The 25264-nt window shown below is 42.8% G+C and overlaps 1 protein-coding gene across 2 annotated transcripts in view; it reads right to left on the bottom strand.

Moving 5' to 3' along the window:
- Positions 1–4852: 4852 nt before the first annotated feature.
- The window catches only part of PSMA6 (proteasome 20S subunit alpha 6), a 28926-nt gene continuing 8514 nt past the window's right edge, over positions 4853–25264 (bottom strand). The window contains exons 2-7 of one of the 2 annotated variants that reach the window (XM_056546297.1): positions 13941–14035; positions 12631–12718; positions 11200–11355; positions 10922–11100; positions 10209–10303; positions 4853–4991 (exon numbers count right to left, since the gene is read on the bottom strand). In XM_056546297.1, coding sequence (XP_056402272.1) covers positions 4934–4991; positions 10209–10303; positions 10922–11100; positions 11200–11355; positions 12631–12718; positions 13941–14035 — 671 coding nt within the window. In that variant the 3' untranslated portion in view covers positions 4853–4933. The remainder of the gene's footprint in view (positions 4992–10208; positions 10304–10921; positions 11101–11199; positions 11356–12630; positions 12719–13940; positions 14036–25264) is intronic. The other variant, XM_056546298.1, reaches the window with a different exon arrangement.

The raw sequence follows: 25264 nt of genomic DNA, 5'->3' as shown, positions 1-25264 counted from the left end.
TTAAGATAGTGGTAAATTTTCCTTGATACTTGCATAATTTCTTGAAAAATTTTGCATTTTTCTGACTTTGAAACTATCTGCTTGTAAGGAAATTGAACATTGGAAATAAATGATATATTGATTCACATATACAATATGTGTACTTTATCTTGGCATCATAGTCATTTTTTTTACTTTTTGAAGGGGATTTGATGGGCCTTTCTGCTAGAAATTCCCCATAAATAACCCCATTATAAAAACTGCACCCCTCAGAGTATTCAAAATGACATTCAGTAAGTTTGTTAACCCTTTAGGTATTTCACAGGAATAGCAGCAAAGTGAAGGACAAAATTCAAAATTTTCATTTTTTACACTCGCATGTTCTTGTAGACCCAGTTTTTGAATTTTTGCAAGGGGTAATAGGAGAAAATGTACCCCAAACTTTGTAACTCAATTTCTCTCGAGTAAGGAAATACCTCATATGTCGATGTCAAGTGTTCTGCAGGCGCAGTAGAGGGCTCAGAAGGGAAGGAGCAACAATGGGATTTTGGAGAGAGAATTTTGCTGAAATGTTTTTTGGGGGGGCATGTCGCATTTAGGAAGCCCCTATAGTGCCAGAACAGCAGAAAAACCCCACATGGCATACCATTTTGGAAACTATACCCCTCAAGGCATGTAACAAGGGGTACAGCAAGCCTTAACACCCCACAGGTGTTTGACGACTTTTCATTAAAGTCAGATGTGTAAATGAAAAAATTTACCATTTTTACACAAGGTAGTGGGAGAAAATGTCCCCCAATTTGTTTAAAATGGAAGTCAGGGGCCATGTGCGCTTACAAAGCCCATCCCCCCCCCTCCCCCGTGGTGCCAGAAGTGTGGACCCCCCCCCCACACGAGACCCCATTTTGGAAACTACACTCCTCACAGAATTTAATAAGGGATGCAAGGAGCATTTACACCCCCCATCTTTGGAACAGTGGGCTGTGCAAATGAAAAATTTAATTTTTCATGGACCACTGTTCCAAAAATTTGTCAGACAACTGTGGGGCGTAAATGCTCACTGTACCCCTTATTACATTACATGGGGGGGGGGGGGGTAGTTTCCAAAATGGGGTCACATGTGGGGAGGGGGTCCATTGTTCTGACACTATGGGGGCTTTGTAAACACACCTGGGATTCAATTCCAGACAAATTTTCTCTTCAAAAGCCCAATGGCGCTCCTTCTCTTCTGAGCATTGTAGTTCGCACGCAGAGCACTTTACATCCACATATGGGGTCTGTTCTTACTCAGAAGAAATGGGGTTACAAATTTTTTTTTTTATTATTTTCCCTTGTAAAAATGAAAAATTTAGGGTAACACCAGCATTTTAGTGAACAAAATTTTCTTTTTACCTTTTCCCATCCAACTTTAACAAAAATTCGTCAAACATCTGTGGTGTGTTAAGGCTCACTATACCCCTTGTTACATTCTGTGAGGGGTTTAATTTCCAAAATGGAGTCACATGTGGGTATTACTTTTTTTTTGTGTTTGTCAGAACCGCTGTAAAATCAGCCACCCCTGTGCAAATCACCAATTTAGGCCTCAAATGTACAAAGTGCACTCTCACTCCTGAGCCTTGTGCGTCCGCAGAGCATATTACGCCCACATATGGGGTATTTCGGTACTCAGGAGAAATTGCGTTACAAATTTTGGGGGTCTTTTTTTGCTTTTACCGCTTGTGAAAATAAAAAGTATGGGGTAACACCAGCATGTTAGTGTAAACATAAAATTTTTTCTACACTAATAGGCTGGTGTAGCCCCCAACTTTTCCTTTTCATAAGGGGTAAAGGGAGAAAAAGCCCCCCAAAATTTGTAGTGCAATTTCTCCCGAGTACGGAAATACCCCATATGTGGCCCTTAACTGTTTCCTTGAAATACGACAGGGCTCCGAAGTGAGAGAGCGCCATGCGCATTTGAAGACTAAATTAGGGATTGCATAGAGGTGGACAGGGGTATTCTACGCCAGTGATTCCCAGAAACTTACTGTAAACCTACCCGTGTGAATGTACCCTGTACATTCACATGTGGGGGGGGCAAATCTCCAGCTGTTTCAAAACTACAACTCCCAGCATGTACTGACAGACCGTGCATGCTAGGAGTTGTACTTTTGCAACAGCTGGAGGCACACTGGTAGGAAAAACCTTCAGTTAGGTTCTGTTACTAACTCAGTATTTTCCAACCAGTGTGCCTCCAGCTGTTGCAAAACTAAAACTCCCAGCATGTACTGATTGCCGCACAGAGGCCACTGCACATTTATCTCCAAACTGCAGCCCCCAGCTGTTGCAAAACTACAAATCCCAGCATGCCCAATCAGCTGTCTGGGCATGCTAGGAGTTGTAGTTTTGCAACATCTGGAGGGCTACAGTTTAGAGACCACTGTATAGTGGTCTCAAACTGTAGCCCTCCAGATGTTGTTACGCAACTCACAGGCTTCCGTAGGAGCCAGCCGCACGTCATCGCCGCCCCCCGTCGATCACCGCAGTCGATCGTCGCCTCCGCCGATGGGCAAGTGGACCTCTGGCGCCGGTCCACGTCGGTTTCCCCGTTCTGCCCCGCCTATTGTGGGTGGGCAGAACGGGGAAACCGAAAGTTAACCCCGCCTCCGATCTGCTATTGGTTGTCGCTTCTATATGACCAATAGCAGGCACCCCTGCCACCTCACTCCTATCCATTCAGGGGGATCGTGGGTGTCTTGGACCCCTTATTTTCTGGGTCACAACAGACCCGTATGATCCGGAAAAGCCGCAAATCGCCGATGTGAATTCACATCGATTCTGATGACCCCCATGGGCATTTGCGCGGGGTGCCTGCTGATCGATATCAGCAGTCCCCGGTCCGGTCCATGCCCGGCGGGGACCGGAATTCCCACGGACGTACCGGTAAGGGTATCATGATGTAGCGGTAAGTCATGGGTCCTGTAGGGGTTAAAAACCTTGTAGAGGGGTTGAATAGTTAAGTAGCAATCTTTGAAGATCATACTTGTCATGAACCAACACGAGCGGGTGGTAGGGTTATCTATAAGGGGAAGACATTCTGGGGGTTCAAGACAGGAATCCCGTCACTAATGAACTCTAAACTTGTAAGTGTACTGTGAGGTACTCTTGCAGAGTTTATAGAGTTTCACGCCATACCTCGCTCGCTTAGTGGAAATGTATTGGCGAAAGATGAGCTTTAAAGCTAATGAAAGACTCATCAAGAGAGACATCCCTTTGGGGTATGTAGGTCTCCAAACATTTGGCTCCAAAAAGTTATCGATGACCGGCCGGAGTTTGTACAGGCGGTCATATTTAGGATCACTTTGGGGGGGCATGCTCCATTATAAACGTTAGGCAGGCATTTCCGGATGGCCTCAAAACTTCCCTGTGTCATGGCCATACTGTAGAGCAGGGTCTGGTGGAGGACATCCCCATTACAGTATTGCCTGACACTAGGTTTTTTGACTAGGCCCATATGCAGCATGAGGGCCCAATATGTTCTCATCTTGCTGCACTGACAAGCATCATCCATTGGGCCTAGCCAAAAGGGAATCTGAGTGGTGGGCAATAAACTGTTGGGCATACAGGTTTGTTTGCTCCACCATTAGATTGACAAAGTCGTCACTGAAAAATTACTGAAAGATTCAATTTTAGTGAATCCAACAATGTCAGTCTGGATTCCTGGGTTGCCAACTAACCAAGGATTCATGGGCTGATAGTCCTCTGCTGCACTCCAGACAAGTTCACAGTTAAAGGGTACAGGTAAACTTGTCTGTGGGGGCCAAACAACTAGTATGGGCACCAGGGTTGCTCAACAGAAAAGTGGGGCCGTGATATTTGCCTCCTCCACCGAAAAAGCCCCCCCCCCCCTTAAAAAAAAATAAAAATGCCTAAAGGTTGGAGCAGACCTCCTCACCCTAAAGGGGGGCCTGGGTCATGCAGCCTAAGCATGGGGTGGGGGAATCACTGGCACCAGGCTCCGCTCACTCACTTCCTAGTGTGTGTGGGCAGAGCAGGGCAATGGTAGGTTACCCCTTTCCCCAATGCCCATGATTGGTCGGTTGTACACCACCCATCACCCTCCTCTTCTGGATCAATGGCAACCCAAAATCGCTCCGTTTCACAGGTCAGAACTCACTAGCGAATCACAGCAATCAGCTTTATGGGGGAGGGGGTGTCCCCCCCTAGGCATTGTCCCGGGATGCCTGCTAATTTCAGCAGGCATCCCATTCCAATCACCGCTGGATTACTGGCAGTGATCGGAAATGCAGAGGGCATAAAGATACGCCATCGGTCCTTAAGCATCAAAGACCGAGGGCGTACCCCTATGCCTTTAGCTGTTAAGGTGTTAAATCCAAATTTCAGAGAAAATAAAGCCATGGCTTATTGTATTGCAGTAGGTGAAATCTGAAACATACCTAGATATTGCTCCAGATTGATGATGTGCGAACATGGCCTTAATACTTTGTGTATCTAACTCTGGTATAAAATTCTAGAGCCAATGCACTTGGCCATATACTTCATGCAATTGATTTGATTGCATACATTTCTATGGGTTCAGGAGAGCTTTAATTACATCCTTGGCCCAACAAGCAAATTAGACTTGCAGTGCACCACAGAATTACCCGCAAAGAGTGTATGATCATTTCCAAAGTTGAAAGAAGGAATATTTAGTTAATGTGACATTTGCGGGATGAGGCTAGAAGAATTCAAGACCTTTTCCATTTTCAATAAAGTGTGCTGAGGGAATAGATAACAGTGTATTACCTACCGTACATTATTCATTTCGTGATAAAGTGTATTCATCATTATATTCTCAGCAAGCCACTGCTAAGAACAAAATAATATAGAAACAATATTCAAAAAAATCTCTTTATTTAAATGATACACAGAAGAACAGGCAAAAGGTTTGTGGTCACTTGTCAAATCTGGAGATATGCTAGTCACGCTCCGCTAATGCTACCAGGTGAACATCAATCTCTGCTTCTGTGAGAATTCTGAAATACAGGAAATATTACACAATCAAATGCATCCAGAATATTGAGCATTGTAAAACACAGATTAAAAAGGTATTCAACATATACAAACATGCATATTATTATGCTTACAAGTCTTAGGGCCCATTACTACACTGACTTGAGGATTTTATTTAATTTTTTCTTACTATTGACAGTAACGCCTTAAATTTAAAATGTAAACCATGCACAAAATATAGCTGGAAAATAAATCTGCTCATTTGCAGCTTAGGAAAACTGCAAGCATTGCATAAGGTATAACTGATATCTACCCCTCACTGCAGGATACCCAAGATAATAGTAAGTAAAATAAAATAGATTATGTCTTAAACTATGTCTCATGATGCATCGCTTTCAGTAAACAGACTTCTATAAGGGTAAATTTACAGTCATGGCCGTAAATGTTGGCACCTCTGACATTTTTCTAGAAAATGAAGTATTTCTCACAGAAAAGGATTGCAGTAACACATGTTTTGCTATACAACTGCTTATTCCCTTTGTGTGTATTGGAACTAAACCAAAAAAGGGAGGAAAAAAAGCCAATTGGACATAAGGTCACACCAAACTCCAAAAATGGGCTGGACAAAATTAATGGCACCCTTTCAAAATTGTGGAAAAATAAGATTGTTTCAAGCATGTGATGCTCCTTTAAACTCATCTGGGGCAAGCAACATGTGTGGGCAATATAAAAATCACACCTGAAAGCATATAAAAAGGAGAGAAGTTCACTTAGTTTTTGCATTGTGTGTCTGTGTGTGCCACACTAAGAATGGACAACAGAAAGAAAAGAGAATTGTCTGAGGACTTGAGAACCAAAATTGTGGGAAAATAACAAGCTCAAGGTTATAAGTCCATCTCCAGAGATCTAGATTTGCCTTTGTCCACAGTGTGCAAAATTATGAAGCAGTTTGCAAGCTATGGCACTGTAGCTAATCTCCTTGTGCATGGAAAGAAGAGAAAAATTTATGAAAAGGTGTCAACGCAGGATAGTCCGGATGGTGGATAAGCAGCACCAAACAAGTTCCAAGGATATTCAAGCTGTCCTGCAGGCTCAGGGAGCATCAGTGTCAGCGCAAACTATCCATCGACATTTAGATGAAATGAAACACTATGGCAGGAGACCCAGGAGGACCCCACTGCTGACACAGAGACATAAAAAAGCAAGACTACAATTCACCAAAATGAACTTGAGTAAGCCAAAATCCTTCTGGGAAAAAGTCGTGTGGACAGAGGAGACCAAGATAGAGCTTTTTGGTAAAGCAAATCATTCTACTGTTTACGAAAACGGAATGAGGCCTACAAAGAAAATAACACAGTACCTACAGTGAAATATGGTGGAGGTTAAATTATGTTTTGGGGTTGATTTGCTGCCTCTGGCACTGGGTGCCTTGAATGTGTGCAAGGCATCATGAAATCTGAGGATTACCAATGGATTTTGGGTCACACTGTACAACCCAGTGTCAGAAAGCTGGGTTTGCGTCCGAGATCTTGGTTCTTCCAGCAGGACAATGACCCTAAACATATGTCAAAAAGCACCCAGAAATGGATGGCAACGAAGCACTGGAGAGTTCTGAAGTGGCCAGCAATGAGTCCAGATCTAAATCTCATTGAACACCTGTGGAGAGATCTTAAAATTGTTGTTGGGAAAAGGCGCCTTCCAAGAGAGACCTTGAGCAGTTTGCAAAGGAAGAGTGGTCCAAAATTCCGGCTGAGAGGTGTAAGAAGCTTATTGATGGTTATAGGAAGCGACTGATTTCATAAATTTTTGTGTGTAACCAAATATTAAGGGGCCCAATAATTTTGTCCAGCCCATTTTTGGAGTTTGGTGTGACATTATGTCCAATTTGCTTTTTTTCCTCCCCTTTTTGGTTTAGTTACAATATACACAAAGGGAATAAACATGTGTATAGCAAAATATGTGTTACTGCAATCCTTGTGTGTGAGAAATACTTCATTTTCTTGAAAAACTTCAGGGGTGCCAACATTTACGGCAATGACTGTAATTTGTTACTCCAGCAATAGTAGTAGTGAAAGTTGCTAGGACTGTCAATACACCCCCCCCCCCTTTAGTCCATTGGGTGAAACGGTACATGGCAGGCATGGAAGAAGCACTTCTGAACCTTCATTCTGAGAAATAATGAGGGCCTCTACAGCTAAGGCTATGAGCACATCAGCATTTGGCTTTGTTAGGGGAGCAATGTTTGCTGAGAGAGACATGAGTGTAGGGAAAAAAAAAAAAACGCAGCACAAATTTTTTTTTCTCCGCCAATCACACAAACCCTATTAAAGTCAATGGGATAATTTGAGACCTGTTGTGTGATGGACTGTTCAGCTCAGTTTTTTGACACCTGAATGTACTCTTTAAATAAGCTTCCTAACAGAGCTCCATGTGCAGATTCAAGAGTGCATATTTTCTGAAGCCATTTGCCTGTGAGCACAAGCTGGACCAAGTCATCCAAGGTGATGTGCACTTAGGAATTCCAGAGAGGTACCGCTTCCATATTTTTCTCTGCGCTAGTAACTAAACATGTAATGCAAAAGTGCAGATATAGGAGATTTTGCTGCCTGTAGCTACATATAAACTAAATATATAAAATATACAAAAAGGTTTACATTATAATTAGTACTAATTGCTTGATTAAAAATAAAAAATAAATATTAAAATGTACTTACCTCCCTCCCAGCACCCATCTTCACTGAACTTTACTTTCTGGTGCTGGGGTTGGTACGAGACATTGATGCTAGCTCAGACAATTAGTGGCTGAGGCAGGACACCACTTTCGGCAGTGAATGACTGATTGCCAATGTCTCGTGCTGACCCCAGCACCAAGAAGTGAAACACAAAGAAGATGAGTGCTATGATAACTAAGGCTGGAGGGGGAAGGTAAGTGGAGTTATTTTTGGGTTGATCAGGCAGCCTGGGGATATTTAAAAGGAAAAAAAAAAAAAAAAAAAAAAAAAAAAAACTTTTTACGGGGGAACTCCTTTAAATAGTTTATCTCAATGTTTAAAAGAAAAAAAAAAAAGACCAATGGAATGCGCAACCATGTGCTGTTACGCCCCCCAGCATCTACCAGGGCATCCATCAGGCATCCGGAGCTGAAGCTGCTGGCACAAATTTTGTGGGCTGCAAGGGACAGAAGCAATTATCCTGGGCATTTCAGTGTGTTTCTTATATTGCCCACAGGATCTGAAATGTTCAGTCTGTATCAGTCCTTTTCTATATAGTTCTTTATGAAGAACTCTGCATCCTTGGGTGAGCGCCTTAAAGGGGTTCTCCCTTGTTTATACTGTTTTTTATTATTATGTTTGTGTGTTATGTGTGTATAAGTATGAGTTTGTTTTATGTGGGTTGTGATTATGTATATATGTTTTTTCTTACCTTTTGTAAAGATCCGGAAGCTGGTCCCTTTTTCTTCCAGTGGCTTGCTGTGTACCTCGGCCTCCGCCATGTTGTGTTCGGTATGTGGGATGTCGGGGGTGTGTTCTTGCTTCTGTCCTTCCTATCTTCTGACGTCCGAGGCAAATCTTTTCTTCCTGTTTCTTCCGTGGCTCAGCGACGAATCTGCGGCCTCTTCCGGCGCATGCGCAGGTAGTTTGTTTGTTTTGTTTACCAATAAAGTTTTTTTGTCTAATTGACAAACTGTCTGTGCATGCGCCAGTACGCAAGTGCTACGCTAACAGGGTAGCGTACATTAGGTCTACGCTAATAGCGTAGCTTTGCGCAAGCGCAGACAGTTTGTCAATTAGACCAAAAAAAGTTATTGTATACAAAAAAAATATATATAATACCTGCGCATGCGCCGGAAGAGGCCGCAGATTCGTCGCTGAGCCACGGAAGAAACAAGAAGAAAACATTTGCCTCGGACGTCAGAAGATAGGAAGGACAGAAGCAAGAACACACCCCCCGACATCCCACATACCGAACACAACATGGCGGAGGCAGAGGTACACAGCAAGCCACTGGAAGAAAAAGGGACCAGCTTCCGGATCTTCACAAAAGGTAAGAAAATACATATATACATAATCACAACACACATAACAAAACACATACTTATACACACATAACACACAAACATAATAACAAAACAGTATAAACGAGGGAGAACCCCTTTAAGGATCATCTTTCTACCGACATCCATGGGATCATTACAAGTACTTCAATAGTTTATGGAATTTAAAGAGTACCTGTCACCAAATAAACTTTTTAAACTAACTCAGGCTATGTTCCCTAACTACTCCTAACACTCCTCCCACCCTTAAAAAAAATTTCAGAGCTTTAAAAAGCTCTGTAATCTCACCTTTATTCTTGCTCACCTAGTGCAATCTCCCAGCAGAAGAAAGTGGGGGTGTCCCAGCAGGCATGATATCACTGAAGCCTGCTGGGGGACCACTTCCACCCTCACATCGTTGCAGTGCTGTAATGAATATAAGACCTCAAGCTCTGCGCATCTTTCAGTGAGGCTCTATGCATGTTTGTGGGGCTCTTTGCAGCTTTTAATGAGGCTATTTGCAGCTTTCATTGAGGGTCTGTGCAGCTGTCAATCAAGCTCAGTGCAGAGAAGTACTTCCTGAGTTTGGTCTTCTGCCAGACCAGGAGGAGACCAAACTCACTGTATTAATTGCAGCAGGGAACAGAACAGAGCCACCTAGTAGCTGTTTTTTCTATACATTTTCAACATATTTATATTGATAATTTTAAAAGCAAGCAAATTGAAAAGTGTCTGCTTACTACACAAGGAACACTATATTAAAAGTTTTATTTGGTGACAGGTACTCTAAGAAATGTTCTTATACAGTGCCAACCTCTTTCCAACACATTTCTTCTAGTTTCACATTTCTACTAGTTTCATATTGAATTAAACAACTGAACATTTTTGTGCATTTGGCACAGACACATTTTAGGCAACAGACTTGCTTTAACATGCAATTTAGTGAGTACTTAGCATCTTACAAACGAATGCCAGATTCAGATGAGCATAATACTGGCGCTACTAGTTCCTTTCCGACTAAGGGTCTGATGACCAAAACTCAAAGCATTCAAGGGTTCTATGATGCTTTTCATTTGGGTCACTACATGCAACTTTCTATATGACACTTACCTGCAACAGGTCTTAACCATAATCTACAGCTAATATGCACCAGTACTGCTTCAGAGACCACATATTCACCAGTCAATATATCACACACTAAACAAACCTGAATTTTGGATCCTGCACGGTCACTACTCCAACCTCAAGCTCAGAAGGTTTGAAATCAATAGACAGAACAGTGGAGAGACAAGAGATGGCAGTCTATGGGAGGAGAAAACAAGGTGCAATGGTCAAGAACTTTGCAATTCAGATAAACAGTCCTGTTTTAGGTTATAATTTACCTCTTTTAAACCAATCATTCATAAAAGTAGTGATTGTAAGAAGAGATGATACTTAGCAACATTTAATTACGGCTTACAGAGCGGGAGATCTTTTACCCCTTATGACATCTTTCTTCCATAATAATGCATATTCAATGCTATTATCTAATTAACTCAGAGATCTGCTGTATAATCCCTGCAGTTTTGCTTTAAAAGAGAACTTGTCAGGTTCCTTAAGCCATATTGGGATGCATTCACACCACGATACATTAATATGTTCACCGGATTAAGGAGCAGACAGAACTCATGAGCCTGCATCGTACTCCTGAGCTGGTCTCATGACGTACAATGTACATTATGGGTTGGGATGGGGATAAATAAGCCTTGTTTTGGGGATTGTGGATGGCATTGACAGCCATACCACTATGAAGCCAAAAACGGAATATCCCATGCACAGCTTGTTGTATACTGTGTGTGTGCGCCTGATGCATGCAATGTAATTTTTTTATTTTGATCAAAACAGCTTTCATACTAAAGTAGAGTAGTTTTCTACACCCACCTCAATGCTCTGTTCAAATGTCCAATCAAATTTCTTCTTGACTTTCTTTTCTAGAAAGCTGGTAGCTTCAGTCTGTTTTACACCAGCTGTGGTAGCTTTAAAGCCACAATAATATCCAGCAGGATCACACTTATAAACCTGAGGCCCATTTTCTTCATCCATTCCAATTAGAATCATACCTTAAAGATAACAAAAATTATAACAAGAAAAATATAAGACAATAAACATTTATTTATACAAAATAACACTGGACATTCTATCATGCATGAAATACTTACAGCAGCCTAGTGGCCTCATTTCTGCATTTTGTGTGTACACCTGAGAGATGTCAGCAATCCGTTTACAAAGCATATCGACTGGAATCTCATAACCATACTTGTACTTCCAGTTGGCAGCCTCATATCGTGCCCTCTGCACCTGAGACCTACTGTCCGCTAAGAGTGAAGAAAGCACATTAAACATTGCGTTTAATATTCACGGTTGGTAAATGTATTTATTTGTTTTACCTAAAAAATAAGTGACATCACAAATTATTATGTCCCCTCTCTGTCGTCAAATTTAGCAATTCAAGTAATTTTGCAATAAGGCTGTTTTCACACTGGCATCATGACAGAGGTTTGCTGGCGAGACATACCCTTTAAAACCGAGGCTTTGTACAATACAGTGACCCCTCGGCCTATGATGGCCCCGACATACGATAATTTCAACATGCGATGGCCTCTCAAAGGCCATCGCATGTTGAAGGCAGCATCAACATACGATGCTTTTTCATGTCGGGTCCATCGCATAAACGGCTATCCGGCAGCGCAGACTGCTTCAGCTGCCACCGGATAACCGTTTATGGTGCCCCATGAACTCCGGTGATGGTCACTCACCTGTCCTCGGGGCTCCGGCGCTTCCTCTTCGGGATCCTCTGCATCGTCGGCGCTCTCCGTCATCCAATAGGAGCGGCGTGCGTAGCGATGACGTGATGGCGGCGATGGAGAACGCGGTTGCCGGGGAAGCAGAAGCCTTGCCAGAGCGCCGGGGACACCTCGGCAACAGCGATGGGCGGCGACATCCCGGGCAGCGGTGACAAGCGGTGATGGTCCGGAGCACCGGGGACAGGTGAGTACAACTTTCTCTAACAGTGGTCTACAACCTGCGGACCTCCAGATGTTGCAAAACTAAAACACCCAGCATGCCCGGACAGCCGTTGGCTGTCCGGGCATGCTGGGTGTTGTAGTTTTGCAACATCTGGAGGTCCGCAGGTTGTACACCACTGTCCTATACTTTACATTGCACGGATCCCTCAACATACGATGGTTTCAACAAACGATGGTCCGTTTGGAACGGATTACCATCGTATGTTGAGGGACCACTGTATACTGGTCACAGCAATGCCCAGCATAATGTTTGATAACAATTATATGTGTGGTGTGCAGTACATGAAATAATTTTTCAGGGAGGTGCATGACTCCTAAATTCACATCACTTTAACAGCAGCTGGGATTTATGGATAACCTGGATTAGTAGGGACATTGGTGGTAGTAGAGATTAATCTGGTTTATACATGCTAACACTGCTAGTGATCTGCTAATAAACATGCTGCGGTAATCCTGCTAAATCTTACACAGTCTCAAAGTAATGCACTATAATAATGGAAGTGTAATATAATACAGTAATACATCCAAAGAACAGTTACATGAAGGGAAGTCTTTATATCTTACCTGTCATTCCTGTCATCACACAGCCAATGTTCTCAGTTATCTGGAATAAATGTGTCACCGTGTTGCAGTCCAGCAACTTATCCTGCATCAGTACGTATAAAAAACAAAAGTTATGTAGAACACTGTAACGGAATCAAATACCAGGTCTATTAGACATTAGAAAACATCAAAACCATGTTGGAATATTATTGTGCTGCTGAAGAACCTTCTTACAGTGTTAGGCATTTACTCTGGTGTAGTTTAGTCAGTATTACATGGAAACTAATTCCAACTTGCCAAGCTAGCTACATATTGTAGGAAAAGAAAGCAGCTGAGACAACTAGACGTTTACTAGGTCTTCTGCTAACACCAAACATAACAGTCTTATGAGCACTGGGCTCTGTGTAATGGTTAGCGGTGCTCCACTCCAACAAAGGCAAAGTCTCAGCACTGTACAGATGAGAAGGAAGAGATAGGCGACAATACCTCAATTAATCCAATTACCGTTATTCACGGAGATACAGTGGTCCCTCAACATACGATGGTAATTCGTTACCAATGAGCCATCGTTAGTTGAAACCATTATATGTTGAGGGATCCGTGCAATGAAAAGTATAGGAAGTTATACTCCCCTGTCCCGGCCGCTCCGGACCGTCACTGCTGCCCTGGATGTCGCCCTCGATCGCTGTCGCCGCGTCCCCGCCGCTCCGGACCGTCTTTGCTGCCTGGGATCGTCACTATTCATCGCAGTCATCACGTCGCTGCGCACCCCGCTCCTATTGGATGACGGGACGGCGTGCGCAGCGATGTGATGACGACGATGGAGAGCGACGGCGATGCAGGGGATCCTGAAGAGAACGGTCCGGAGCGCCGGGACAGGTGAGTCATCATCACCGGACCACACGGGGCACCTTAAACAGCGGAAGCGGAAGCAGTCTCCACTGCCGGATAGCCGTTTATGCGATGGCCCCGACAAACAAAAGCATTGTATGTTGATGCTGCCTTCAAATGCGATGGCCTGTGAGAGGCCATTGTATGTTGAAATTATCGTATGTCGGGGCCATTGTAGGTCAGGGGGTCACTGTATGAGGATGGACAAAGCAGGTGCATTCCACTGGTAAGGATCAACAATATTTCAGGGAAGAAGAAGATGTGAAATGTCGTTGATCCTTACCTGTGGAATGCACCTGCTTTGTCCATCCTCATATCTCCGTGAATAGTGATAATTGGAGTGTCACCCAGCTACATGTTCAGCATTTCTCTTCCCCCCCAAGGCTAAAAATAATGTATTATACAGTCATAGTCCAAAATATTGCATTCAAATTACTTACAGGGACTTTCTTTTGTGTAACAACAATGGCACAATCTTTCCCCCGAACTGCCACTGATGTGAGGCCTCCTTGGTTGATGGCTTTAAAAGCATATTCTAGAAAACAAAGAAATGAGAAATAAAAACCTCAAAAGACCTGGAGAAAACAAGAGCTGTGGAGTCAGACTCAGTGATCGTTTTGGATAGGGTTGTAGTTGACGGAACGTGTACGAACGTCTACTTCAAATTAAATATATTATGAAATATTGTATCTGATTAACAATGTATATTTCTTAAATGCATAGCTTGTTGAGTATTTACTTTTATAGGTGAACAACAGCCTGAGGTTACTATATTACTTCAGTAAATTGGTATTACAAATCTTTATACATGAGCAATTTATAATTTATCTGTGTCTAAACTGGATTTGGAGTGGGAAAAATAGAGTGAAAAGAGAACTAAACATATAGAGAGGAATTGATCAAAGCTGGTAAGGGACTTTTTTGCTTATTATATGCGCCTACGGTATATTGTCACATGTGCGCCAAGCAACTTTCCGTGAGACTATTTGAAGGCAGTGGCTTTTAAGCTAATTTTTTTCAAAACCCTAGGTAAGCAAGTTTTCAATATTTCACTTTGCAGTAGTAGTGAATTAATTATAGCGACATTCGCAAAAAAAAAGTTGCACGGTAGTAAAAAAAAATACCGCAGTGCAAAGCAAACAAAATCCTGTCTTTTGAAAACCACTTATGTACGCAATATCAGTGGGCCTGGTAAGGTATGTGAGGGGATTTTCAAAGTTTGACTTTCGCGCTCACAATTTACCAATGCCGTGCGACATTCTGATCAATTTTACGCAGGAAAGAAAAACCAAAGCAAAAAAGAAACTACTTATATAATGACTTTCTGAAGTAACCGTTGATAAATTCCCCTCATATTCCATAGCTGAATAGGAGCAAGTTTATCAGAAGTTCCAAGATTGCCAACATATGGCCATTGTCAGCTTGGTGATAAACACAATACTTAAACACTTATGTAGACTAAGGACAATCCGTTATAAACAAGTATTAAAAAGACAATAGTATGTATGTAAATTAGGAAAAGATTTATAAAATCTTCGATAGACAAATAACTTGTGCCGTAACGTTTTCAGCACTTTGCTTCTATCTAATGAAAAAGTAGAAAAGTCACCTTCCCCCCAAAAAATGCAATAAGTTCAGAAAACCATATGAGATCGTCACAACACCTTCAAATCACCACCATCTAGAATCCTTGCAATGACTGCTGAAGCAACTGCTTCTCTGGCAGAGAGATCCATAGTCTCACTGCTCTCTCAGTAAAGAATCTGGGTTCTGTAGTCCTCCCATTCCACTTATTACTCTGCAATACCAGTAGGGATTGTCCCGATACCAAACTGATGCCTGCCAGCAGGAACTGCTCCCTTCTGTCCCGGATCCGATGGGACATTCCCGCTTTTGGGGTGATGTCCGGCCGTCCCAGAACGGCACCCATGTCCCGCATTTAACTGTAAAAGCCTCCTACTGTTATAAGAGGCACATGGTGGGAAGTTTGACAGTGTGAAAGGCCATTGGCTCCTCACCCTGTCAATCACTCGTTGCCACCAGTTGCATTTAGCCAGCAAACACAAGAGGCCGAGCAATTCCTCTACGCTCCAGCAGACAAGTGACATCAGATGCTGGATTGCAGAAAAAGAGGAAAGAACAGAGAAGAAAAGAGGCAGTGCTGAGGGAGCCACAGGAGCCTGCAGTGCGACCAAAGACATTACATCCCTGTTCAGTTGCTCAGAGGAAGCCCGTCTTTGCTTTAATGGGTGGAGCGACCGCTGGGCGGCAGGGAGATCATTCTGCAACAATTGCAGTTTGCAACAGCTGGAGACACCATGGTAAGAAAACACTATTCTATTGCATGGAAAGGATCACAGGTGTGTTTCAATGGGTGGGGTGGCTGACGTGTGGGAGGGAGAAAAGTGACTTACAGTTACAAGGAATCATGGTCCTCGGCATTAAGGTAATCTTGCAACATAGCTATTTAAAAAAAGTAAAAAAAAAAAAAAAAAGTAAAAAAAAACAAAAAACTTTCCCCCAACCTCCTAATAGGTCCGCCGCAGTTTTTTCAGCGTGATCCAGCCCTATTAGGGGTTCAGGGCGCTGCATTTGGCCCCATATAACGGTGTGCGATTTATAAACACACACCGTTATAGATAAAGTTACACCAAGCACACGCACACACACACACACACACACACACACACTTCATACTCCCCTTTCCCTGCCCCAACCCCCCCCCCTTCCGCGCACACGCGCGCGCACACACAAACACACACACACCCCTTCCCCACCGGGCATTTTCGGTGGCGTTCTTCCTCGTCATCTTGTACTGATGATGAGTCCCCTGTACGGCGGCGGCGATGTGGCCAGGCGAGGCCAGGCACCCCCATGATCGTGATCCAGTGGCTGACACTAGTACAAGCATCCATTCCGCTTGTACTAGGAGTCCGACCCCCCCAGACAAGTGTACCAGAGCCCCCTTCCGGTAAACCTGTCTGGAGACCCCAAGAGTGTTATCAGCCACGGATTCCTGAGTCTGTTGGCAACTCAGGAATCCAGATTGACAATGCTGGTTACACTGAAATTGACTATTTTAGTTATTTTTTCAGTGGTGGAGCAGACAAATCTGTACGCCCAGCAGTTCATCGCCCACCACCCAGATTTTTTGGCCATGCCCAACTAATGGTACGCCATTGATGCAGCAGAAATGAGGACATTTTGGGGCCTCGTGCTGCATATGGGCCTGGCCAAAAAGCCCAGTGTCAGACAGTACTGGAGCGGGGACATCCTATACCAGACCCCGCTTTACAGTATGGTCATGGCACTGAGGCGGTTCGAGGCCATTCGGAAATGCCTACATTACACTGATAATTTGGCATGTCCACCCTGAAGTGATCCTGCCTATGACTGGCTTTACAAAGTGAGGCCGGTCATCGATCACTTTGGGGCCAAATTTATGGAGGTCTACGTACCCCTCAGGGAGCTCTCGGTGAAACTCTACAAACTTTAGAGTATTTGAGGTACCAGATTCCCGTATTGAACCCACAGAATGTTCCCCCACTCTGTATGTTAGCGGGGAAATCGTTTTGGACCTTGTGCACCCATTTCTGGATAAGGTTTACCACCTTTACTTTTATACCAGCATCCCTCTGTTCACATCTTTTCACATGCCACTTTAATGAACATTTATCAAACACCTGTGGGGTGTTAAGGCTCACTGTACTGCTTATTACATTCCTTGTACTTTGCAAAATAGTATGCCATGTGTTTGTTTTTTTTTGCTGTTCTGGCACCATAGGGGCTTTCTAAATGCAACATGCATTTTCTCCTATTACCCCTTGAAAAAATGTAAAATTTGGGGGGAAAACCAACATTTTAGTGAAAAAATAAATAAATTTAGACATCCAACTTTAATGAAAAGTCGTCAAACACCTGTGGGGTGTTAAGGCTCACTGTACCCCTTGTTACATTCCTTGAGGGGTGGAGTTTCCAAAATAGTATACCATGTGTTTTTTTTTTTTTGCTGTTCTGGCACCATAGGGGCTTCCTAAATGCGACATGCCCCCCAAAAACCATTTCAGAAAAACATTGGAGTCTATGGGTGAGGGATGACTTCCGTTATTGTACGTTATTTTCATGTTCCATTATGATGCGTTATTGCTATTGAGCATGCTCAGTACAGCATCACAACCAGGAAGTCACATGGAAATAAAATAACGGACTATAACGAGTGATAACAGATGGCACATGTCCATTATTTTTACAGAATGTTCGACAAAATTGGTCATCAGTTATCATCTGTTGTATTCATCCATTTTTTCATGACCTGTTATTGCTAAATAAGGGATGTCAAAATGCAGAAACATCCCGGTAGTGTGAAAGGGGCCTCATCTTACTGTGCACCTCTGCCATGGCCATACTTTCAGTGTGGAGATCTCTGCATCTTGAAAAGGGTGCCCCTTATTGCACTGGTTGCCCGTCTTTGAACCCTCTTTAGCTCCACTGTGTGTTTTTCATATACACTGGTGCCCAGTACTGTACACAGTATTCCATGTGTGGTCTGACTAGTGATTTGTACAGCGGTAGAATTATTTCCTCGTCATGTGAATCTGTTTCTTTTGTACAATCCACAGTTTTATTTGCCTTGGCAGCAGCTGCCTGACATTGGTTGCTACAGTTACATTTACTGACGTCTTCTAAGACCTTTTCCATGTCAGTCATTCCCAGTATTTTTACGTTTAACACTTTCCCAGCCTGGATTTTTCCTCACCATATGCATAACCTTACATTTATCTGTATTGAACCTCATCTGCCACTTGCCATCCTAAACCTCAAATCTATCCAGAACCATTTGTAACAGTGCACTGTCCCTGTAACAACTAAAAAGACTGGGTGCCATTTAGCAACTGTGTCTCCTAAATGTTTAGACATGGTGGTTACCAACACCCCCTGTTTTTGCAATACAGTTCACATTTCAATTTTAAAACCGTACGGAACCGTATTGAAAACTGTATGCCAAACGATGCATCCGGTTGTGTACTTTGTGTGCCTTTGTTTTGTATATTGTTTTTTTGTCGGGTGAAAAACCGTATTGAAAAAGTATATTGTTCCTTTAACATGGGAGTCAATGAGAACTGTATGTGCAATCGTTTCTATCCGGTTTGCACAATATGGTTTTTGAGTTTGCACATGTGCAGTGCACACCAAATAGAATGAAAAGTTAAAAACGTATATATATTTTTTTAAACTGATGCAAATTTATCAAACTGTATACGGGTTAATTTTGTACACTCGTTTTGATACGGTTTAGTGGAATCAGTGTTTCATCAAAAACCTGATACAGGAACTCTATTGCTAAAACATGGTCACTCAGATCACAAGGAATAGCTGTCAGAATCAGGAAGGAGATTAACCCTTTAACGACGCATGACGTTTACTTACGTCCTGCGTCGGCTCCCGCGATATGAAGCAGGGTCGCGCTGCGACCCCGCATCACATCGCGTCAGTCCCGGCGCTCATCAACGGCCGGGACCCACGGCTAATACCACACATCGCAGATCGCGGCGATGTGCGGTATTAACCCTTTAGAAGCGGCGGTCAAAGCTGACCGCCGCTTCTAAAGCGAAAGTGAAAGTATCCCAGCAAGTCAGTCGGGCTGTTCGGGACCACCGCGGTGAAATCGCGGCATCCCGAACAGCTTACAGGACACCGGGAGGGCCCTTACCTGCCTCCTCGGTGTCTGATCGGCGAATGACTGCTCCGTGCCGGAGATCCAGGCAGGAGCAGTCAAGCGCCGATAACACTTATCACAGGCATGTTAATACACGCCTGTGATCTGTGTAAAAGATCAGTGTGTGCAGTGTTATAGGTCCCTATGGGACCTATAACACTGCAAAAAAAAAAAAAAGTTAAAGAAAAGTGTTAATAAAGGTCATTTAACCCCTTCCCTAATAAAAGTTTGAATCACCCCCCTTTTCCCATAAAAAAAAATAAAACAGTGTAAATAAAAATAATCATATGTGGTATCGCTGCGTGCGTAAATGTCCGAACTATAAAAATATATTGTTAATTAAACCGCACGGTCAATGGTGTACGCGCAAAAAAATTCCAAAGTCCAAAAAAGCGTATTTTGGTCACTTTTTATACCATTAAAAAATGAATAAAAAGTGATCAAAAAGTCCGATCAAAACAAAAATCGTACCGATAAAAACTTCAGATGACGGCGCAAAAAATGAGCCCACATACCGCCCTGTACGTGGAAAAATAAAAAAAAGTTATAGGGGTCAGAAGATGACATTTTTAAACGTATACATTTTCCTGCATGTAGTTATGATTTTTTCCAGAAGTACCACAAAATTAAACCTATATAAGTAGGGTATCATTTTAACCATATGGGCCTACAGAATAATGATAAGGTGTAATTTTTACCGAAATATGCACTGCGTAGAAACGGAAGCCCCCAAAAGTTACAAAATGGCGTTCTTTCTTCGATTTTGTCGCACGTTTTTTTTTTCCATTTCGTCGTGAATTTGTGGGTAAAATGACTAAATGTCACTGCAAAGTAGAATTGGTGACGCAAGAAATAAGCTATAATATGGATTTTTAGGTGGAAAATTGAAAGGGTTATGATTTTTAAATGGTAAGGAGGAAAAAACGAAAGTGCAAAATGGAAAAACCCTGAGTCCTTAAGGGGTTTAAAAAAACAAAAAAAACAAAAAAAAACAAATGGCATGAAAATCTGTTGAGCTTCAGTGGTTACCCTGTCAGAACTGCAGGAACATTCTGTACTTCCGGAACTACAGCTATGGTGCATACCTGTTATTGCTGGCATTTTATCAGGGAAATTTCCACAACCCTTGTAAAGCATCAACTTTAACCCCTTCAGGACTAAGCCCATTTTGGCCTTAAGGACCAGAGCGTTTTTTGCACATCTGACCACTGTCACTTTAAACATTAATAACTCTGGAATGCTTTTAGTTATCATTCTGATTCCGAGATCGTTTTTTCGTGACATATTCTACTTTAACATGGTGGTAAAATTTTGTGGTAACTTGCATACTTTCCTTGTGAAAAATCCTAAAATTTGATGAAAAATTTGAAAATTTTGCCTTTTTCTAACTTTGAAGCTCTCTGCTTGTAAGGAAAATGTATATTACAAATAAATTTTTTTTTTTTTTACTTTTGGAAGACACCAGAGGGCTTCAAAGTTCAGCAGCAATTTTCCAATTTTTCACAAAATTTTCAAACTCACTATTTTTCAGGGACCAGTTCAGGTTTGAAGTGGATTTGAAGGGTCTTCATATTAGAAATACCCCACAAAAGACCCCATTATAAAAACTGCACCCCCCAAAGTATTCAAAATGACATTCAGTCATCATTTTAACCCTTTAGGTGTTTCACAGGAATAGAAGCAAAGTGAAGGAGAAAATTCACAATCTTCATTTTTTACACTCGCATGTTCTTGTAGACCCAATTTTTGAATTTTTACAAGGGGTAAAAGGAGAAAATGTATACTTATATTTGTAGCCCAATTTCTCTCGAGTAAGCACATACCTCATATGTCTATGTAAAGTGTTCGGCGGGCGCAGTAGAGGGCTCAGAAGGGAAAGAGCGACAAGGGGATTTTGGAGAGTACGTTTTTCTGAAATGGTTTTTGGGGGGCATGTTGCATTTAGGAAGCCCCTATGGTGCCAGAACAGCAAAAAACCCTCACATGGCATACCATTTTGGAAACTAGACCCCTTGAGGAACATAACAAGGAATAAAGTGAGCCTTAATACCCCACAGGTGTTTCACGACTTTTGCATATGTAAAAATTTTTTTATTTTTTTTCACTAAAATGTGTTTCCCCCCAAATTTCACATTTTTCCAAGGGTTAATAGGAGGAAATACCCCCCAATATTTGTAACCCCTTCTCTTCTGAGTATGGAGGTACCCCATAAGTTGACCTGAAGTACACTACAGGCGAACTACAATGCTCAGAAGAGAAGGAGTCATATTTGGCTTTTTGAGAGCAAATTTTGCTCGGGGGGCATGTCGCATTTAGGAAGCCACTATGGTGCCAGAACAGCAAAAAAAAAACACATGGCATACTATTTTGGAAACTAGACCCCCTTGAGGAACGTAATAAGGAATAAAGTGAGCCTTATTACCCCACAGGTGTTTCACGACTTTTGCATATGTAAAAAAATATATATATTTTTTCACTAAAATGTGTGTTTCCCCACAAATTTCACATTTTTCCAAGGGTTAATAGCAGAAAATACCCCCCAATATTTGTAACCCCTTCTCTTCTGAGTATGGAGGTACCCCATAAGTTGACCTGAAGTGCACTATGGGCGAACTACAATGCTCAGAAGAGAAGGAGTCATATTTGGCTTTTTGAGAGCAAATTTTGCTCGGGGAGCATGTCGCATTTAGGAAGCCCCTATGGTGCCAGGACAGCAAAAAAAAAAAAACACATGGCATACCATTTTGGAAACTAGACCCCTTGAGGAACGTAACAAGGGGTACAGAGAGCATTTGCCCCCCACTGGTGTCTGACAGATCTTTGGAACAGTGGGCTGTACAAGTTTTCATTTTCACGGACCACTGTTCCAAAGATCAGTCAGACACCTGTGGGGGGTAAATTCTCACTGCACCCCTCATTACATTCCGTGAGGGGTGTCGTTTCCGAAATGGGGTCACATGTGGGTTTTTTTTTTGCGTTTGTCAAAATGTACATGGTGCACCCTCCCTTCTGGTCCTTGTTATGCGCCCTCAGAGCACTTTGCGCCCACATATGGAGTATCTCCGTAGTCGGGAGAAATTGCGTTACAAATTTTGGGGTCTTTTTTCCCCCTTTACCTCTTGTGAAAATGTAAAGTATAGGGCAACATCAGCATGTTAGTGTAAAAAATTAAAAATTTTTACACTAACATTCTGGTGTAGACCCCAACATTTCCTTTTCATGAAGGGTTAAAGAAGAAAATACCCCCCAAACCTTGTAACGCAATTTCTCCCGAGTACGGCGATACCCCATATGTGACCCTAAACTGTTGCCTTGAAATACGACAGGGCTCCAAAGTGAGAGCGCCATGTGCATTTGAGGCCTAAATTAGGGATTTGCATGGGGGTGGACATAGGGGTATTCTACGCCAGTGATTCCCAAACAGGGTGCCTCCAGCTGTTGCAAAACTCCCAGCATGCGTGGACAGTCAACGGCTGTCCGGCAATACTGGGAGTTGTTGTTTTTCAACAGCTGGAGGCTCTGCTTTGGAAACAGTGGTGTACCGGACGTTCTTATTGGGGGAGGGGGGCTGTGTAGGGGTATGTGTATATGTAGTGTTTTTTATTTTATTTTGTGTTGGTGTAGTGTTTTTAGGGTACGGTCACATGGGCGGGGGATTACAGCGAGTTTCCCAGCGCAAAATTTGCTGCATCTCAAACTTGCAGCGAGAAACCCACTGTAAAAGCCTTGCCCATGTGAATGTACCCTGTACATTCACAGGGGTGGGGGGTGCACCAGCTGTTGCAAAACCACAACTCCCAGCATGCATGGTCTGTTAGTGCATGCTGGGAGTTATAGTTTTGCAACAGCTGGAGGCACACAGTTAGGAAACACTGAGTTAGAAACAGACAATGTTTCCCAACCAGTGTGTCTCCAGTTGTTGAAAAACTACAACTCCCAGCATGCCCAGACAGCTGAAGGGCATGCTGGGAGTTGTAGTTCGGCAACATCTGAAGGGCCAGATGTTGCTGAACTAAAACTCCCAGCATGCCTGGACAATCAGTGCATACTGGGAGTTGTAGCTTTGCAACAGCTGGAAAAGCACAGATTGGAGACCATTATACAATGGTCTCCAAACTGGGGCCCTCCAGATGTTGCAAAACTACAACTCCCAGCATGCCCAGACAGCCAAAGGCTGTCTAGGCATGTTGGGAGTTGTAGTTTTCAGACTCCTAGAAGCAGCAGTGAAGATCTTCACTGCTGCTTCTGAGGACCATATACTCACCTCCCGGTCCCGTCGCTCCTCGTCCACGTGGCCGGTCCCGCACTGCTCCTCGGTCCCGCCGCTGGATCTGGTAAGGCTGCCGGTCCCCACGTGTTCCGCCACCTATGCCGCGAGCCCCCGCAGCCATCGTCCCCCGTTCTGCCCGACTTCCAGGGGCGGGCAGTGCGGGGGATCTGAACTTTCACCCTAGATCACTGTGATTGGTCCACAGGGACCAATCACAGTGATCGCTGACCAGGACCATCAATGGATGCTCCTGGGGGTGAAGCAGAAGTTGTCCCCTGCTGGAAACAGCGGGACTTCTGCCAGTTAACCCGTGCGATGCTGCGCATCGCCGGGTTAACTGAATGTCATTTATAAACGCCGGGATGCGCGAACGCACTGCACAACCCGGCGTTTATATATGACATTCTGCGGGAAGGGGTTAATGAACGTCTGAAAAGTCATCAAAGGCACTTACATTTTACATCTATAACAATAACGAATGTGATGTTAATACAATCGGAATTAAGTGATGTTTTCACAATTAATTTAGTAGAATTCTATGTTTAAAAAAAAAATTTAATACTTTTTTGACCATTTTTATTTTTTTTAAGATTGAAAATGGTCGATTTCATGTCAAGAATTATTTTTTTTTTTAATCATTTATAAACTGCCCAAAACTGATGTGTCAACATAGTCAAAGTTACACCAAAAAATTCCCGAAGGGTTGGCAGGCACTTAAACACAAATTCTGAAAAACCCTTGGGGGTTAACCTGGAATCAGGATTTTCACAGCAGAAACATCTGCCGTGGAAATTCCGCTGTGTGCACAGTGCAGAAGAATTTGCAGAATATTTTTTGTGGACATTTCGTCGTGTGAACATGGCCCGAGGTTGACCCCAACTGCGCCATAACCAAGGAAAAATTCCTTCCTGACTCCAATATGACAATCAGAATAAATACCCATAAATATAGCATCCATAACCAGTAATATGAAATATTGTCAGAAAAACATCCACACATGGTTAATCCAGCAATACCACCTCTCTGGTCACCGTCTACACTGGTTGAATATGAAGCGCAGGTAAGCAGACCACGTCCTGCATGGTATTGCTTAACAGGGTGTTCAATGAGAGACGCAGAACATAGATTCTATATAGAAAAGAAGGCAAGCACTCACTGTACCTGAAGGTATCTTTTAATCTTGTATCCAAAAACATAAATCGCTTATCACAAGGATATGAGGCCCACTCACTCCCTTGTGGGGGTACAAACTTGATTGCAATGGAGTTCGGGACAGCTGTTTCATGCTAACGCACTTCCTCTAGCGGCTAGAGAAAGTGCATCAGCATGAAAATAGCTGTCCTGGAACGTCCTTGCAATTACATTCGTAACCCCTGCCAAAAATCCTTATGTTTTTGGATACAAGAATAAAAGATACCTTCAGGAACGGTGAGTGGTTGCCTTCTTTTCTATATGGAATCAATGTAAGAAGAAATAACACAGAAGCCTCTCACCTATACAGTAAGGGAAGGAGACAAACCCTGGGGTTTCCCGGATTAATTGATGGTGCTCAATTTTATATGTCAATATCTATAAAACTTCATATTGCTGGACAGTCTCCTGAAATCGAGTGTATGATATACGGTATATCTATATCAATGTGGAGGTGTATAATGTACATAAAAGGCCAGAGTGCGCCTCCTAAGCCCACGTTCACTTCTACATGGTCTGAATAGGATATTCTCAATAGGATATTCCCCTAGTATCCATTTCCAGGCTCTTTTCATATCTACTGCAGA

The sequence above is a fragment of the Hyla sarda genome, chromosome 11 (assembly GCF_029499605.1).
Source record: "Hyla sarda isolate aHylSar1 chromosome 11, aHylSar1.hap1, whole genome shotgun sequence".
NCBI lineage: Eukaryota > Metazoa > Chordata > Amphibia > Anura > Hylidae > Hyla > Hyla sarda.
Note: the sequence above shows the minus strand (reverse complement) of the source record. Positions and strands in the feature narration are given on the sequence as shown.